Source organism: Populus trichocarpa, chromosome 5 (genome assembly GCF_000002775.5).
Source record: "Populus trichocarpa isolate Nisqually-1 chromosome 5, P.trichocarpa_v4.1, whole genome shotgun sequence".
Taxonomy (NCBI): Eukaryota; Viridiplantae; Streptophyta; class Magnoliopsida; order Malpighiales; family Salicaceae; genus Populus; species Populus trichocarpa.
In genome coordinates this window covers 3,753,850-3,771,842 of record NC_037289.2, presented here as the reverse complement: position 1 = coordinate 3,771,842, position 17,993 = coordinate 3,753,850, and the positions used below count along the sequence as shown (strand labels likewise).

Sequence of the window (17,993 nt, the reverse complement as noted above, 5' to 3'; positions counted from 1 at the left end):
AACTATATTATTAAAGTGTTGTGTGACAGAAAAGAAGGTTTTACAAATCCAATTTTTTTTCTTTCATGCCATAATACCTCATGTCAAAAATAGTAGAAACATGGAATTTATTGTTAAATTAATATTTTAAAAAAAATCTCATGACCCCAGGAAAAAAAAGAATCCCAATGGACTCGATTTCAAAAGAAAAAAAAAAGATATTTCTTTCTTTACTTTCTGTCCCAACAAAATGGATAATCGAATGAAATGCTCTCAGGATCACAGTGGCCAGACGGACACAAGGGGCGGGCTGATAAATTTCGGTCAGCACTCACATGAGATACAGTGTTTTACATACCAAACCATGATATGGGGCTCTCCTTGAACCGAATAATTCAAACAAAGAATATTAGTATAGGAGTGATACAACAACGAAATCTGGGTTTTCTGCTAGTGGCCATGCAAGTCCTTCTCCCCTCCTCTAACTCTGCTAATGTTAAGAACTAAGAATGAATGCTGGCTAGGCTCCATCGATTTTGGTTTAGACAACCAGCTAGGTTGTTGTTGATTTTAGTCACCGCCATACACTAACGGATACAAAACTTGGAAATCTTATGTAACGTCTAACTTGAGGGCATTAACTTCATTTCTAACTGCTTTCTTTGATCGGCAGATACACTCTGGATATGGATTCTCATAGAAAGATTCTTCAGTCCTCAAACGTGCTCGGCCTTTTATTCCTGGCAATGGACCATGTCTTTTTCTTGGAGCTCCTTGCCTGCAATTTTGATTAAAACAAAGTGAGTCCCTGCAGTTCCTCTGAGCATGTTTAATCGAAACATCTTACAGCTGCATAAGCAATTTGTATGTTTACAAATCATGATGAACAAAATGCAACTATTTCAATTATCAAAAGTACAAGCAGTGTGGTGCAGAATGGTTTGCGATTACACGATGCAATTGAGTACAAAAAATTAATAGAGATGCACAACAAAAACGAAAACACAAACACAGAGAAAAAAAGGAGCAGAAATAGACAGTATAAACTTTCAATAGAGTTACCTGTTCTTGTGCATTTCTTGAACAAGGTGAGAAAATGAGGACCCTAATTTCAGCTCTCCACTTTCTAGCTTATCAAATAGTTCAACAAGTCCTTTCCTGGATCACATTATTCACACAAGGGACAGGAGATAGTCAGAAGGAATTATATACAGAATGCAGTGCGTGCGTGTGCGTGTGCAAGCATGTGTTATGTATTCCCACACACACAGAAAGAGGAAAAGGAAACTAATTTATATCAACATCCATCTTCAACCACAATTCCAAAAACAGAGGGTGCCTTGTGCAAATCCACATTCGATTTTGTGCCAGCATTTGATTCTTGATTCTTATCATCAAAAGGCGTATAAGAAGTGGGTTACCCATATAAGACCTAATTTTCAGTTCCCATGCAACCCTAGTTGAATTCAATAACACAACACCGTGACTGGGTCCATACCTGTCTGGGTTGATTGTCCTGCGGTGTCCTAAGAATCTTCTGTGGCCCTCAACAGCTCTGGCCATATTACCTGAATGAGAGGGAACAAAGACATTGCTCTCTACAGAAATAATATAATCAAGTGCTGCAGTTTGACTGCCATGATTGGCAAATGGTTCTAACTCCTTTGCTGTAGCCAATGCTTCCTGATATCAACCCGACAACCACTTCATTGTTACTGGCAGTTTTGATGGCATCAAACCATGTCAATGAAATTAAATCATAAAATTATCATCAAACCTTGGAAATTATATTTGGGAAGCGAGACTTAAGTTCTGAAAGGCGAGCTTCGCCGCCATAAATTTCCCCCGATGCAATATAAATTGTTGTTATTGGAGGATACCCAAGAGATTCAAGAAATATTCCCACCTCTTTCGGAGTTAGAGGGCAAAAGCCTCCCACCCTCTGTTCTGTTGAGTTTATCTTTTTAACCTTCCAATGGTTAGTATTCTCCCTGAGAAAAATGACAAGATAAGCATAAGTTATTGATAAACAAATATATCTGACAGCAAAAGAAACACTTATCATAAGACTTTGGCATTCTCTAGTTAACTACGTCAACATAATAGAAAACAAGACCCATCTTCTCTAAGTTTCAGACATTAAACCAATTGAATTTTCTTGTACACTGTTCAACAACAATCTCGATAATGAAGTTATCATGGATATCTCTTGATATAGCAGGAATGCATCCTCAAACAGCACTCAAAATTTGAGAGAGTCCTGAGAGCATATCATCATTTCATATTTATTATTATGATCTTGAAGTTGAGGACAATTAGAAAATGCTAATGATTGCTCTCAGCATTTCAGATTTATTACTTGGATGTTGAAGTCAAGGACAACTAGAAAATGTTAATATGAGGAAGCCCTAACTGCTATATCCTTGGCTGATATATATGGATTATATGTCTATCTATCACACTTGTATTTCAGAGACATGCCCACGCACAAACACATCCTCACCTCATTATTCGCAGCTCTTCAGATTCTGCCTCAGTCAGCCCATATGTACAGCCAGTAAAGGAGAGCATGTCCTTCTCATATCTCAGATGGAGAGCAATGTATCTTCCGCTGTGTGATCTCAGACGCTCCACAAGCTTCTGTGGTGTCATCGTCATGCATTCTCAGAACCTAATTTAGCAGGAATCCCCATAGGAGACCTCAATGCATCAATACTGAAAATGAATGTAAATTCAAGATCATGCACATTGAGTTTTAATCTTTTAAATCATGAGTATCTAAAATGGTAATGGGTAATGCCTTTCAAAGTTCAGTGTTGAAAATTCTTGGAGACTTCAGCCATTTCAATTGGCATAATTCACCAGAATCCAGTTTAAACTTGAGCAAAAGTTACAGAGGTGCTAATAGAAGAGGACAAGTGTTCCAAACCTTTCCTAGAATTTCAATTGAGGGAGAAAAACGGAGAGCACGGTATAGAGCACGACATCTCAACCTCTGTATATCAAGAGGCAAATCATTGTTTGCCAGCCGGGAATCTGACTTCGCAACATGAATTACCTGCAGAGATTAAGATATTGCCATGATCAAACATTTTAATAATAGCAGAAGGCCCCAGAACTAATGTGCAGGGCTTATGCAAGAAAAGTGCTTATTCACACACCTAAAGTACAAAACCTGACACTTTCATGAATTGTTTTTTTGAAGTGACTAGACATCTTCATGAAGATAAAATAAACCCATATGACAAGGAATGTATTGCAAACATGTTTATGGACTAGATAGACAAGGCCAAATCTGAAAAGAAATCCATGAATAAACTCAGATGCATTAGATATGAAGCTTGACAAAAACATCAATAACATAAAATCGGATTTTGGATCAGACTCAATTGGTCATATAATTTGACAGGCTGAGTTCTTATAGATACCCACTTTGTCAGACATCAAACCATATAATCTTTCAAATAGAATCTTCCAAAATTAGGCTCAAAAGTTGTTGTTTTTTCTATTTTAATTATTTTCCCAGTTAATTTCAGATTTTAATTATTTGTTTCTTACTTAGCTTAGGTTTCTTGTTTAGGTCGGTTTTAGGATCTATTTAGATAGTTGTGGTGTTGTTTTAACATCAGATTATTATTCATATATTTTTTAATAAAACATAAGAGATTTTCTCTATTCCTTTATAGTGTTTAAGGTTGTAAGTTTAGGGCTTGAGAACCCTAACTTTTATCTTCGCTATCTGCTGCGTCAATATGCCCCCTATTAGAAAATGCAATAACTATTCCGCAGACTGTACCAAACTTCATATATAACTACCATACGATTACTTGACACCTTTCTCACATGCAAACACAACAAAATCACACAAAATTAGCATGCATGGGAATGGCAATTTGTGGTGATCTAGAATGTGGGGGAAGCAACAACAACAATGAAATACAAGATATGACAGTAGGTTCTTCAACACTCCAAACATCCAAAACAAAATCTTAAGTTATTAGATGGCAACACACACATTAAATCAGAGAAAATCACAATTACAACCAACACGAATCGATCAACACCTTCTCACAAAGTTGTCCTTTCTGAAGCAAAAGGGAAAAAGAAAAAGGAACACCAAAACAATGATTTTGGAGACAGGGAAAAAAAGGGGTTGAAGCAGACTGTACACAAGCAGTTTTCCCATTTCAACTATGTTCATAAGATGTAAAACAAATGAACTAAGTGCATATAGCATGTAAAGAGGTTTCATCCTAGTGTGTGCATAAAGCAAGTTGGATTAGATAAAAACATCTAGTTTCAATTTCTGCTTATTTTTATAACAAGCATGCACCAACTGCTCTTCTAATTTCACTGTACTTGAAATCTGAAATTCACGGTTCTAAATTAGACGATTATATATGCAAAGCAATAATTTCATATACATGTCAATCATTACCATCATTTGTACTCAAGACTACTAGAGGTTGAAAAAATTAATCTCCTTTACCTGATAGTCCTTCCATAGTCGAGCCATCTCTTCGTAGTAACCCATGCCAGACCAGGAGGTGAAGTGTTTCCTGGCCCGAGGAATTGACTCCAATTCCTTCGGAAGCGCCTTAACAATCCTTACATCATCTTGTAAGGTTGTAATGAAATGAAGCTCATCAAATATGTCTGAAAATGTGCTGTACATTTGGGTCATGTTAAGTGAACAATTTAGTAGGAAAAAGAAGAAAACTTAAAAAGAAACAGGGGATGTGAACTGAAACATTTCAAAAGAACACCATATATGATTGCTAAAAGAACACCTTGTGTCTTGCCAGAATGACCGTTTATCCAGTTGAGGGATGACTAAGGTAGCGTTCATAATGTGTGCCACAGCCACCATGTCTGAGATCTGCAGGAAGACAAGGTTATTGAGTTTATATAGATGAAATTATTCAGCCAGAATTAGGCTGTAATCTAGCAGAAATGTGAAGCCCCGTTCACATATTCACCAGTTACCAGTAGTTCACAACACTATCCTGTGGTTATATTACATTTTTATCTTGCATGTGCTCATCCAAGACATATATGAAACAATGGACAGCATACTTCAAGCATCTTCCCATGCATTTGCAATGAGTTAACTATTCACAAAATATTCATTCATTGAATAAACCTTCATTACTATACTTCATTATGAATAAGGGAGATGTATGATTGCATAAAAGATACTTTGAAAATTCATAAATGATACTTATTCAGAACCTTTTTGGCATCTTGCTATCAAATGAAAAGGTCGTTTTGGTACTTTGAAATTATGGACAGGTTTTAACACCCAATAACATAAACCATTAAGAGAATGAATGCAGAAGACAGTAAGCAAAATACCGATGGTATTGAACTTACACCAGTGCGCATTTGATTTAGTCCTCCGTTGCTTCTCACAGTTATATAGCGATCTGATCCTTGGGCAGCTGACATTTGCAAGTTGAATTTAGAAAAGACTAGAGAGAGAAAGAGAAAGCCAAAGAAAAATGAAAAAAGAATTCATACATGGACAAGGTTCCAGGCTAGTGCATTACTCAACAACCACACATGATACACCTAGTATCCTTTAATTTAAAGGGGAAAAAACTAAAAAAAAAAAAAAAAAACTATTGAATAAAAAAGCAGGTTCATGTAAATGTTAATTACAAATTGAAACTTGGGACAGATGGAAAGACCCATACAAACAGAAAAGGAAGGCACAAGTATATGTTTATTTTTTAAACCTTTATGTCTAACTGTTGGCTTGATACATGGGTGCAAACCATGGCTTAGAGAAGCACCCCAAAGGTTTTCATCTGACACCTGCAAAATTAGAAGCAGAGCAGCCTTACTTTCTTTAAAATATTAATACCAGTTATTTTCTAAAAAGGATATGAGCTCTCTAAAGCTTGTAGCAAACATAGAATGATATTTTTCTATTGTATTTTAAAAATGAAAGGTGCAAGAAGAATTTTGTGACATGTTTTGATAAGCCACTTTACATGAAACAATCTTTATTTGTCATAATAACCAAGCACAAAACAGATTCAATGCATTCAATATTGACATGAATGTAGGTCCATCTCACAGTAGTCCTCCCACATTAATGCCTTTCAACAGCCTCCTCAAAATGCTCAAAAGACAGAACCATGTCTTCAAAAGTTTGCAATTACATGGATACTGACCTCTGTTTCTAATTTGACATTCACAGAAACTTCTGCTATCAATTTATGCTCCCTCCCACTTGGATTCATTCCATTCTTAACTACTACGTTTATCATTTGTCTGTTCAATCTACATTTAGCTTCCAGCCTTTTTCAAAGTTAAAGGGAATTCAAGTGACATTTTTTACTTTACTTGGGATAAATTCTTGACAGAAGCATGTACAACTTCCTCCAAGGTGAACCCAGAAAAGTTCAGGTTCAGGTTGATTAGGTGTAGTTGGAACATTCTAACTTCCCCATGATTCAATCAGCAATCTCCCAAGTGATTTTTATCCCGAAAAAACCAAAAGAAAATTCAAGCACGCAAGTACAGTTTCCTGGACGAAACCATTACTACTCAACAACAATCATGAAAGAAACACCTGATTATCCAAGGCCAAAAGCTCAAAACTCCTCGCATTAAAACAAAAAAATAAAAATGAAAGAGACATTTAACATTTCCCTTTGAATTACTAATTCTCAAATATCAATCACTACAAGAAACTCCATAAAGAATTCAGCAGTTCTCCAACTGATAAGAAATTCAATCTCCCTAACATCACTGAATCAGCAAATCCAAAAAAAACTAATCATCATAATCTCATAAACCCAACTAAAAACAATTCAAGAAGAAAATAACTAACATTAACAAAAAAGAAAAGAAAAAAGAAAGCGCAATTCTCCAGATAACAAAAGGAACCAGTGAGACTACAAAAAAAAATCAAATTCATCTCTACCCATTAACAAATGCAGCCCAAGAAGCAAAACCCTTTTCTCAAAATTAAGAAAAGAGAACCGTAACAGTACCTGCTGCTGCACAGATTGAGATTGTTGGGGTTCTTCAAGTCTTGTATCATCTTTCAATATGTCATCTTCCTTTGGGGCAAATCCATAAAGTAGAAGGAAAATAGAAAAAACAAAAGCAAAGATTGTGAAGAGAGCTGTCGTAAGAATATATTGTCTTCTTGAGAGAAATCTTCTGAAATGGGGATATCCTCTGTTGTTTGCCATTTTCTTCCACGATTGCCGGGAGTAGCAGCAGCAGTTAAGGTAGATCTCTCTTTCACAGGCACTTCGGAAATCAGAATGTACCAGAGAATTCAATGGGCTTGGTTTTCCTCTTTTTTTTATGCCCATATAGGAAAATTACAGCATATGGAACAGAATTTAAATTTAGAAGCACAAGCCCAAATTGTTAACAACCTGAAGAATGGGCCTATAAATCTTGGGCCAGATCACTAGTTGATTGGTAAACTATATTGAATCTCATAATTGTAGAGTAGCAACCTCCAAAGTGAGAAACCCTATAATCTTCATAACTTCATGCCTAATTTCAATCTCTTTTTATATGAAATCATTTTATTTTATTTTTCCAAAACCTGAAGATCTTAATTAAATTCATATGAGAGCATATATATATATATATAAGGTCTTAAATACTTAACTTGTAAATTTTATAAACATCATTTCAAATAATTCTAAACCAATTTTTTTATTACAAAGAAATCGGATTCATGTCTTTTGCTTTTGAATGTAGATTAGAAAAAATGAAAACAGGTTTGTGCCCTATTTACTAGCTTAATTCATAAATCTTATAAGACATCATTTTAAATAACCTTATATCATTTTTTTTTAATAAAAAAACTCAATATAAGCTGATATGGGGTTCTTTTGGATGTATCTAATAAAAAAAGAAAACTTAATATATTTGGTAATACGGTAAGAAAAATAGAAAGTTTGCTTTACAAATAAGATGAAGAAAAATAAAAGAAAATATAATAGGAAAAAGCAACTGAATTATTATGTGTATTTGTTTACATTCGAGTACTCTGCACTAAAAATAAGAATATTGTTATCAATGTAGTTAAAATTAGATTCATTATACTATTCAAGTACGAGGTTATTCTTCTATTTAATTTTATGTGTATTTTTATATAAATAAATAAAAAATATTTTCATATGAAAAAAACTTAAACCTAACCTCTTAAAAAAATGAGAAGAATGGCATTTCTTTTTTCAAATCTAAGCAGGATTTGAATTTCACTAGTTAAGTATTTCTATCATTATGCATGATACATCTTCTAATAAATTAGACAATAATATAAAAATAGATTGGAAGATGTTAAACTTCTAAAAACAAATTGAAGACTAAATCTAAGATCTAAAAATAACTAAGAAACAAAAAAAAGAGGTTTTTAAAGATTAATTGAGTTTTGAAACGGAACAAAAAACACCAATATTTTACAATGTGTTTACTCGATCAATATTCCTTTTTCATATGGAAAGGGGATGATGGGCTCGTTATCTTTATTGCTATAGGGATCAGTACTATACATCATCACTCATCCATTGCTCTTCGTTATTAGTGCTTAACTTTCTGTGTGTGCTTCTCTAACAATCCAATGTATATCTTTCTTTTCCGTATTGGATAACTTTTAGTTGTTTGTTTGGTTAGCTTTCTCTGAGTATTGCATGCACTAGTGTTTCCATTTAGCAAAAGAGAGGAACCCTAGCTCCAGTTTTCTCTCTCCCTCCCCCGTCTGAAGGCAACAGTTAGGGTTTGATACCAGGAAGTACTGGAAAGAAGTTTTTCCATGGCAATGGCCCCCGACTCGAAAAACCCTTTCAAGAGACTATGCCGGGCTTTCTATTCAAGGACCCCCACACCAACACTACTTTAAGTCCTTAGCCATTTCCATGCTTTTCCTATGATGATATGTAATGCAGAGCCCCAATATAAAAAGCAATCGATTTTCTTCTTCTCTTTAATTCATCCTCTTAATCACCTACTCTATATAGTTTCAAGATTAGAGTTGAATTCAAAAAAAAAAAATATGTTTGTGTGTGTGTATTTGTGGAAGTCAAATTTCAAAAATTAAATGATCAATAACCTCCATGATACTTTATAAAGAACAATAAGTTCAGTTTTTAAGAGCATATTTGCATCGGCGTTCCTTTAAATTTTGAAATTTTTTTTGCTAATTTTTTTTTGTTTTCAGATTGTTTTGATAAATTAATATCAAAAATAATTTTTTTTAAAAAAAAATATTATTTTGATGTATTTCTAAGCGAAAAGCACTCTAAACCGCAACCGCAACCACAATCTCAAACAGGCCACCACAATCCCAAGTTGGGCCATGACGCGTTTGTGCCTAACTCCACATTGAACCAGGAAGCGCCCGCGCCCAACTTCAAGTTGGCCCATGACGAGTTTGCACCCAACTCCACCTTGGATCAGGACGCGTCCGCACCCAACTCCAAGATGGGCCATGTCGCGTCCCCGCCGGACCACTCTTGGGATCAGCACGCAAGCTGAAACCAACTCCTCTCGGGTTCAACATTTAGCTAGGAAGTAACCCCACACTGAGTCTCCCTTGCTCCAGGCGGGCTACGAATTATGATACCCATCACATCTAATTATTTACGAACAAACAGACCATTCTTATATTAATGAGATGTGATGGCATGAATAATAGAATAATATTATTTTTACGAGATTACATCTCTACCCCTCACATATCATGTGAAACAAGTCAATATAGGTAATATAAAAGGAAGCTTGAGTACACAGAAAAAATATTCGAAACCTTATACTCTTAGACATAAACACATTCCTTCTTCTTTTTCCCTAACTTCTACATTTTCTTCTCCTTCTTCTTTTCTATCTTCATAAAAGTTTATTAATACCTTCATTAATGTCTTTTTACCACATAAAATTACCTTGTATTGACTTGATTTTCGGAGGGTCCCCCATCAACACTCTTAGAGGTCTCTAAGGGACATTGTGCATGCAGGTATTCACTCAAGAGAAAATTTACAACCTCTGAAAAAATTCATTAAAGAATAAATCAATGCAATTTGGAAGTGAAGGTCGTAGAACACACTGTAAATAATCTATAAGAGTCCTCAGGAAAAATTCCTTCAAGAATATTTTCTGTGATTTTTATAGGTCCATCAAGTTAATTACTTAATGATTTTTTTTTTATTTTCATAAAATAAAAGGAGTGCGTAAATTGTTTTATGTCAAAACTTAACATTCGAAGTAAAAGCACAAATATATAACTACCGCGAGGCCTCATAAGGCTCGGTTAAAATCGCTACAAAGTTGATTGGTAAATAACTTGTATATTAACAACAAAAGGAAAATTAAAAAAAAACTTATACATTGAATTCGTATAATTTTGTCAATACAAAAAACAAGAAATCCTCTAATTTTTACGTGTTTTTGCCACAAGTCACAAGTCCATGCTGAGTTTTTATTTATCTTTTTTTTTTCAAAATACTACTTGGTTGTTTTAAATTTATTTTTCTAAAACTTGAACGATTTGATTTGATATAATCATAAAAAGTTGGATGATCAAATGGGGAAAATATTTTATATAGGAAATCATTTCGAATCAAATTATTGTAGTTGTTATTATTTAAATAACACCTTGTTTTTCAATTTTTAAGGCATAGAAGATTTATTTGATAATTGGGATTTGAGTTGATTTATCTGGTGGTTAATTTAATAAAATATATATTTTTCATGGTTAAAGACCTGATTTTTTTTATGGATATAATTAGATTCCTTTATAAATGAGAGGTTTGAAATTGAAATCTCTTAGAGAAAAAAGAGACACTATTACTTGTTGAATTACAACTCATTGGCATTAATTAAATTTCTTTTTTTAGATCCACAATCAAAGACTTTTTAATTGTTAACCTGGAAGTTCGAAGAGTTTCAAGTAATTCTATGTTTCAAAATATTCTATTGTGTATAAGGATAAAAACCGATCAACAACTCTCGACAAATATAACGACATAAACCTTCGGTTAGGGTCTAAATTTATCCTTCAATCCTTTTTGAGATGGAAAAAGCTGATGATCTTGTTATCTTTATTGCTTTAGGGATGAGTATGTATCATCACTCATTTATTGTTCTTCTTTATTGCTGTGCAAGCAACTTTCTCCGTGCTTGTTTAAAGCTCGCAATCCAATGTATATCTTTCCTTTTCCCTATCGGATCACCTTTAGTGGTTGATCTGGTTAGCTTTCTCGAGTACAGTTTCCATTTAGACATATACAGCAAGAAAGAGGAATCCCAGCCCCATTTTTCTCTCCTCCGGCCTCCCGTAAAAGCCATATTCTTAGAGTTCTTGGACTGAATTCTGCAAGCCCTCTTCGAGAGTACCGAGGGACGGGTGGATACAAGTTTTCCAAAGGAAATGGACCCTTACTAAAAACACTTTCAGAGAGCATGCATAATGCTTGGCTTCCTTTTCAATGACTCCCACCACTACTACAATCATAATCCTGCTTTTTCTTTGATGATGAACCCGGATTCATATATGCGTGCAATGCATGCAGAGCGATATAAAGCGATCCTCCTCCCCCTTTTGATTATGTATGGTTTTATTTTCTATTATTTCTTAGAAGATATTGATGTACAGATCTCCAGATGATAGCTACCAGTTTTCAGAAGATACTGTTTTTAATTCTTGTGAGAACTTAAAATCAACTGTTTTTAAGGATTTCCAAACTGATGCATGGAGTTGGGATCGTCGTAAACACCAGGGATCAATTTATTCAATTCATCTTCTTCCAAAAAAATTTATTCAATTCATGCGCTCACAATTAAAAACTAAAAAATAATCATCAAAGCAAGTTTAGCGTATGCTTTGAGTATATGATAGCTTTTTTTTTAAGTAAAATAAGATTTAAACTAGATATAGAAGTGTTACGTCCCAATGCTTTAAATCTTGAGGGATCTAGTGCTTCACATTTTAGGGTATAGCATCTGTTTGGCCGATCGTCAGAATGTGCATGGATATCCATGCAATGTTTTGGCGTTTTAATGCAATAATTTAGTTATAAAAAAAAAAAAAGACGAAAAGCTACTTTGTTAAATTGTTGTCGCCCCACCAAAAAAAGTTTTGGGCGCCACCCAAGAAAAGCAATTCAGGACAAGGCCGGATATATCAAAGAAAACATGAATGCACATTTAACGTGTAGATTATACTCTCCACTGTTAGAGCCTCTATATAAAGGGTTTGATCATAAGAACTTAAACCATAAAGCCTTTGAACAATAATCACAGTACTTAGCAGAAATGGCTATCAGAGAGATGTCTCTTCTTTTAGGGTTCTTAGTGTTGCTTAGCTCATTGGCTCCTACTATGCCAATGACATATGTTAATTGCACAATCCCACATGATCCTACATTTAGCAGAAATTCCTTCCCAGATGGCTTTGTTTTTGGGACTGGCTCAGCTGCCTACCAGGTGGCTAGAATATATGATCCTTATCCTTCATGGGATCCAGTCCTAACAATATGTTTTGTTTGTTACTATATACTTTATGTTTTAATCTTGATTTCTTCATGCATGTTTGTTACTATATAGTTTATATTTTAATCTTGATTTCGTTCTTTTTTATATGTAGTTTTATTCCTATATATATAGGTCAGTGTTGATTGTCGAATCTAATGACAGTAGAGGAAGAAACTATACATCGATCCCTTTTTTAAAGGGCGGGCATGGAATATATAGTTCCTCTCAATCATAATATTCAGAAAAATATCTGTGTATTTCTAGATAAATCAAAGATAATACTCATATATTAAGGAGATTAATTAAGATATCCTCTAAAGCATTACAAGCTAGCTTGCATATATCTATACGTCATTACTTTATTTATTTGTATAATAATAAAAATATAATTTATTTATTAACCATCAATTATTCTATGTTATTTGTCTAATTATTTCTCTATCCTCATTTGAACGATCATTAAATTTCTTTTTTGCCCTCTATCATTAGGTCTGAAAAAAAGAGAGAGAAAAATGGTATGGAAAAGAGAATGTTCATTGAGCTTAAGATGTGGACTAAACACATGCCTAATAATGAATAAATCATTGTAATTATTACTCTTATTAACTTTTGGTCCAACTGGAAGCTCCATCAAGGCCTTCTCGGCTATGGTGGGAGTTGCCTTCTTCAGATCTAATCCCATCCCTTCGAGGCTCCAAAACCTTAAATTCTTTAAGTGGTGAGGACTTTGCTAGTAGTTTATGATTAAATGACAAATTAATGTAGGATTTGATCTTCTTACTGATCAGGTCAGAGAATATTCTTTAATATCTAATAATCATACAAATCAAATAGTTATTGATCAATTAATCCTAAATTTCTTCATAAAAAAAATCCCAAAATTTAAGATTTTAGGTAAATTAGCAAACGTAAATTCCTATAGCTTTAGTTAACAGATATTGTTCATATTTTGATAATTTTTCTGTATTTATTGTTGTGTATATTGGCAATTAGGTTTTCATACCTAGCTAATGTTGAAACTATCTTTGTGCATGGTGTATATTCAGTACGAAGGTCATGCAAACAAAAGTAACAGAGGGCCGAGCATATGGGATACATTTACTCATGACTATCCAGGTATCTCAAGCATAAAAAGTCTATGGGAGGAAGGGAGACTATGATTATGCAATACCATGGGCTATTATAGTCGGCTCTTAATCTATTATTATATATTTATTATAATTTAGAAAAAAAATTGGCTATTTTTATTCTCCAGTAAGTTATATTTTTGGAGTTATATCAATTATATACAGACTCTCAAACAAATTAATTTGAAATGTTATTTGCATGAAATTTTGCAGCCAGGATAAAAGATCATAGCACCGGTGATGTTGCAATTGATTTCTACGATCTCTACAAGGTAAGGAGTGCTTGACAATGTTTTTGTTACAAATGCTTTCATGGTTCAGCACTTGGTAACGATGATTATGGCAGGATGATATTCGTAAGATGAAGGACATGCATATGGATGCCTTTAGATTCTCCATCTCTTGGACGAGAATGATACCAAGTAAGTTTCTTATGGCCTAGATATTAGTACTGGCATGAGGCGTCATTTAGGTATACAATGTTTGCTTCTTCTTTTTTCTATGATTAATCACATTTTATTTTGTGTTTGAAAATATTAATAGGTGGGCAGGTGCAATGGGGAATAAATGATGAGGGAATCGAGTTTTACAACAACCTCATTGATGAAATCATATTGAATGGTTAGCACATATTAACTCTTATTTCAAAATAATGTTCGGATTATATATATAGTTTTATAATTAATTTCTTATCTATTTCATATATATAGGACTTGTGCCTTATGCTACTCTTTTTCATTGGGACACTCCTCAAGCATTGTTTGATAAGTATGGAGGTTTTCTAAGCGAAAACATTGTGTAAGTTTCATATTTAATTTTTCATTAAAAATATAAACACCATTAATTAGGAGTGTTTCTCAAGTATATTTGTATTAGAATGAAGTCAAAGATTTTAATTAACTTGTATGATGATGAGTTCTTATTATGTAATCGACAGCAATGATTTTCGAGATTTTGCCGACTTGTGCTTTCAAAGTTTTGGTGATCGGGTGAAACACTGGTTTACTTTAAATGAGCCAGACACTTACAGTGTTCATGGCTTTGATTCGGGCGTTGGTGCACCGGGACGATGCTCGGCGTGGGTGGATAAAGCATGCCAAGCTGGAGACTCTGCTACTGAACCTTACATAGTCACTCATAATTTGCTTCGTTCTCATGCAGCAGCTGTAAAATTGTATCGGGAAAAGTACCAGGTATAGCAAGACTGATATGAACCAAAAAGATTAATCCATGAAACAATTACTGCTTATCTACAGTAGTCGAGTAAAATCTTCTTCCTCGTGTTGTCTTCTGTTAAGTCTTATAATAATGGATTGTACGTAGGAACAACAAAATGGCAAGATCGGCATCACACTCTGTTCCTTTTGGTACGAACCTTATTCAGAGACCCCAGCAGATTATGAGGCAGTTCAAAGAATACTTGATTTCAATCTTGGATGGTGAGTATTTCTTACACTACTACTAATAAATTCTTGATACAAATATAAAATAAAAATTGTCCAAAAAACTAATAGAGATTTTGATGTTCTTAGGCACTTGAGCCCAATCACTTATGGTGACTATCCAAGGAGCATGAGAAGTTTAGTCGGAGATCGATTGCCGAATTTCACTGCCCAGGAAACCTCAGATCTTCGAGGATCTTATGACATTCTTGGATTAAATTACTATGGTGCATACTACGCAAAAAATCTTACCCGTGTTGATCCTGATCCAACTCACCTTCGTTATGCAACAGATTCTCATGTCAATGTTACTGGTAAACTCACAATTAAATTCATAATAATTTATGAAATTGGAAGATAGAATATGGAAAGATAATGGATTAGCTAACTTAAAACTCTCTGAGTAAGAGACAAGATGAATTCTTCACAAGGTTTTTAATTTTTCTTTATATGTCTTTTCGCTTGGCCTGACTGTACTATAAGCGCAAGCCAATCAATGCCTTGATGGCTTGATTCATTAATTAAAATTTAATCAACTTCCATAAAAAAAAAAAAAAAAAAAAAAAAAAAGCTCTCAAAGTACGAGAAGTGTTTGACAAATGTGTTTTTGATAGAAAAGAGAACCTGGACAGAAGTTTTATGTTCAATTTTTATAAAATAATGAATAAAAAATTAAGAGTTCCCAGGGGAAAACTCAAGAATAAATTAATCTTAATTTGAGCTTATTCAAGCTTAGTGTATTACTATTCATCATTTATTTTCCTTCTTGTTTCACAGGAGAGAAAAATGGAAAGCTAATTGGACCGCAGGTTTGTGCGCAGTAAAACCTTTCTATAAAAATTAACAATCAGATACATTACATTAATATGATTAAATGCTAATTAGTTAATTACTAGAAAAACACATATGATTAACATGGTGTTTCTGAATATGTATAGGCTGCTTCACCTTGGCTATATGTTTATCCAAAAGGGATACGATATCTTCTGAACTACACCAAGGATCAATACAGGAATCCAACAATTTATATAACTGAAAATGGTATGGAAAATGTTATCAAATCTAGGTTTAAGTGTAGTTAATTGTTATATTGTTAAACTAATCGTGATTTCTTCATTGTTTTGATCTATCATCAGGAGTTTCTGATTTCAACAACGGATCCCAGATATCATTGAAGACAGCACTTAATGATACTTGCAGGGCAAAATACTATCATGACCATCTCAAGAATGTTCTACGCTCCATTGAGTGAGTTTAATCTCTCTCTCTCTCTCTCTCACGCACACACAGCCAGCAACTGTCTATGATAGTTGGATATCAGGGATTTCATCTTCATTCTTTTTGTCTCAAAACCTTTGTAGATTGTTTAAGCCAACTAATTTGACAATCAAAAATCTTGGCAGAAACCATGGGACCATTGTTAAAGGATATTTTGCATGGACATTTGCTGACGATTTTGAATGGCCGAATGGTTATACCATAAGATTTGGTCTCTACTACACTGATTACCAGCATAACTTGCATAGATACCCTAAGAGGTCAGTGCAGTGGTTCACAAATTTTTTGAAGGGATACAAGTGGAACAAGGAACCACTGTCGAGCTCTCCATTGCGTTTCTCCAGTTCTGCTCCAAGTGATCGTCAGTACCTGGATGAATGAAAAGTCATTTTTAAATAATCACCAGGATTGCATATCCAATGAATTACAAGTTTGTGTTTAATTATTATGCTTGTGTTGTGTGATAGATATCTGATGCTTCCAGCATGGACTAGGAATTATCCCTTCCCTAGTTTACCATGATTGGATTAAAAATGTGATGGGACTTATAATTAAATAAAGCTCTATGTTTACTTATTGTCTAGATCCTGTTTTCCCCTTTTTACATCGATCCTTTGATATGTATAAGAAAAACGGTTGTTTCGTATTAATGCATGTTCAAATATTTATCAAATTATATATTTACAAGAAAATCATCAGGCTAATGTTAGAATTGTACTTAGACAGTGAGTATTCAACACGAACACAATCAATGGTATAAGATGAAACAGAAATCAACTTTGAATTCTATTTTATTTGATCTTAAGGTGTCCTTATTTAATTAACAGCATTCTTGCAAAACATATTTGAATCACACACTTGTAGAATTGGTCAAGAAAGCTTGGGATTTCCTCTCATAGTAATAGTTATTAGAAGAAGAAGCATCTGCTGAGAAGATCATCACTCCATTGACATCAAATCCATTTGCCTCCAGCAGATTTAAAGCATCAAAAAATGCGTCTCCTTGAATACCCCTTCCATTCACTTCATAGCTAGGTAACAATTTATCCTTATCGAATTGCGTGGCTCGAAGCCGAAATGCTGCTAAATACCCTTTTGGGCTCGTAACTTTATCAGTATAAAATTGATGATTAACATAGTCAATAACATCTCCATACTTATTAAAGAGCTCAATATAGGGCAAAACAGTGGTGTGAAAAGGTGCGATGGTGGCCACAGAAATGACACTTTGGTTTTTCAGTAAGGTAATGAGCTCGCCTATGCAATAAGCGAAACTAGCATTGTTTCTAGGGAAGTTTTCGTAATCGATGTCGATACCATCAAGATGATATTCCTTAGCTAAGGATGTAAGAGAGGTGAAAGCATTATTGATCCAAAGTTGAGGGTTTTCAGGGTTGTACCAACGAAGGACTTCGTCACCTAAACTCCAACCAGAAAGACTTGCCAAGGCTTTCACATTAGGGTGACGCTCCTTGATAGCTGCCACTGATTGTGGGGTTAATGTGTCTACCCAATATGGTGAGAATTTTCCATTTTGAGGCTTAGCAGATGGATCTGCATCAATGGCAAAACTAAGTATGAAATGGAAGTCAATGTTGTCTTCAACTGGAACAGGATTAAATGTCACGGGTTGGCCTGTGGCACCAATGTACTCCATCAT

General features: G+C 34.2%; 3 protein-coding genes across 6 annotated transcripts; 1 reads left to right on the top strand and 2 right to left on the bottom strand.

The window, feature by feature from the left end:
- Nucleotides 1-290: 290 nt before the first annotated feature.
- Nucleotides 291-7,307, bottom strand: LOC18099025 (O-fucosyltransferase 38). 4 transcript variants are annotated; one of them, XM_024600352.2, is made up of 11 exons: nt 6,984-7,307; nt 5,718-5,796; nt 5,353-5,450; nt 4,770-4,858; nt 4,469-4,646; nt 2,909-3,037; nt 2,483-2,619; nt 1,757-1,970; nt 1,478-1,662; nt 1,042-1,137; nt 291-757 (listed from the first exon to the last, which is right to left on the bottom strand). In XM_024600352.2, the coding sequence occupies exons 1-11, from the start codon at nt 7,185-7,187 to the stop codon at nt 592-594; spliced, it is 1,575 nt and encodes a 524-aa protein (XP_024456120.2). In that variant the 5' UTR covers nt 7,188-7,307; the 3' UTR covers nt 291-591. The 4 variants fall into 4 exon arrangements, with proteins under 4 accessions (XP_024456120.2, XP_006382852.3, XP_024456121.1 ...); XM_006382790.3 differs by having other exon boundaries at nt 5,353-5,420; XM_024600353.2 differs by lacking the exon at nt 5,718-5,796 and having other exon boundaries at nt 5,353-5,420; nt 6,984-7,131.
- A 4,918-nt stretch (nt 7,308-12,225) lies between these two features.
- On the top strand, nt 12,226-16,916 carry LOC18099024 (beta-glucosidase 12). Its single transcript, XM_006382789.3, has 13 exons — nt 12,226-12,438; nt 13,533-13,602; nt 13,827-13,885; nt 13,960-14,035; nt 14,157-14,234; nt 14,324-14,411; nt 14,551-14,806; nt 14,937-15,052; nt 15,146-15,369; nt 15,833-15,864; nt 15,994-16,096; nt 16,192-16,303; nt 16,459-16,916. The coding sequence occupies exons 1-13, from the start codon at nt 12,268-12,270 to the stop codon at nt 16,712-16,714; spliced, it is 1,641 nt and encodes a 546-aa protein (XP_006382851.1). The 5' UTR covers nt 12,226-12,267; the 3' UTR covers nt 16,715-16,916.
- A 267-nt stretch (nt 16,917-17,183) lies between these two features.
- Nucleotides 17,184-17,993, bottom strand: LOC18099023 (chitinase 2). The gene has a single exon (XM_006382788.3). The coding sequence runs from the start codon at nt 17,991-17,993 to the stop codon at nt 17,184-17,186; it is 810 nt and encodes a 269-aa protein (XP_006382850.2).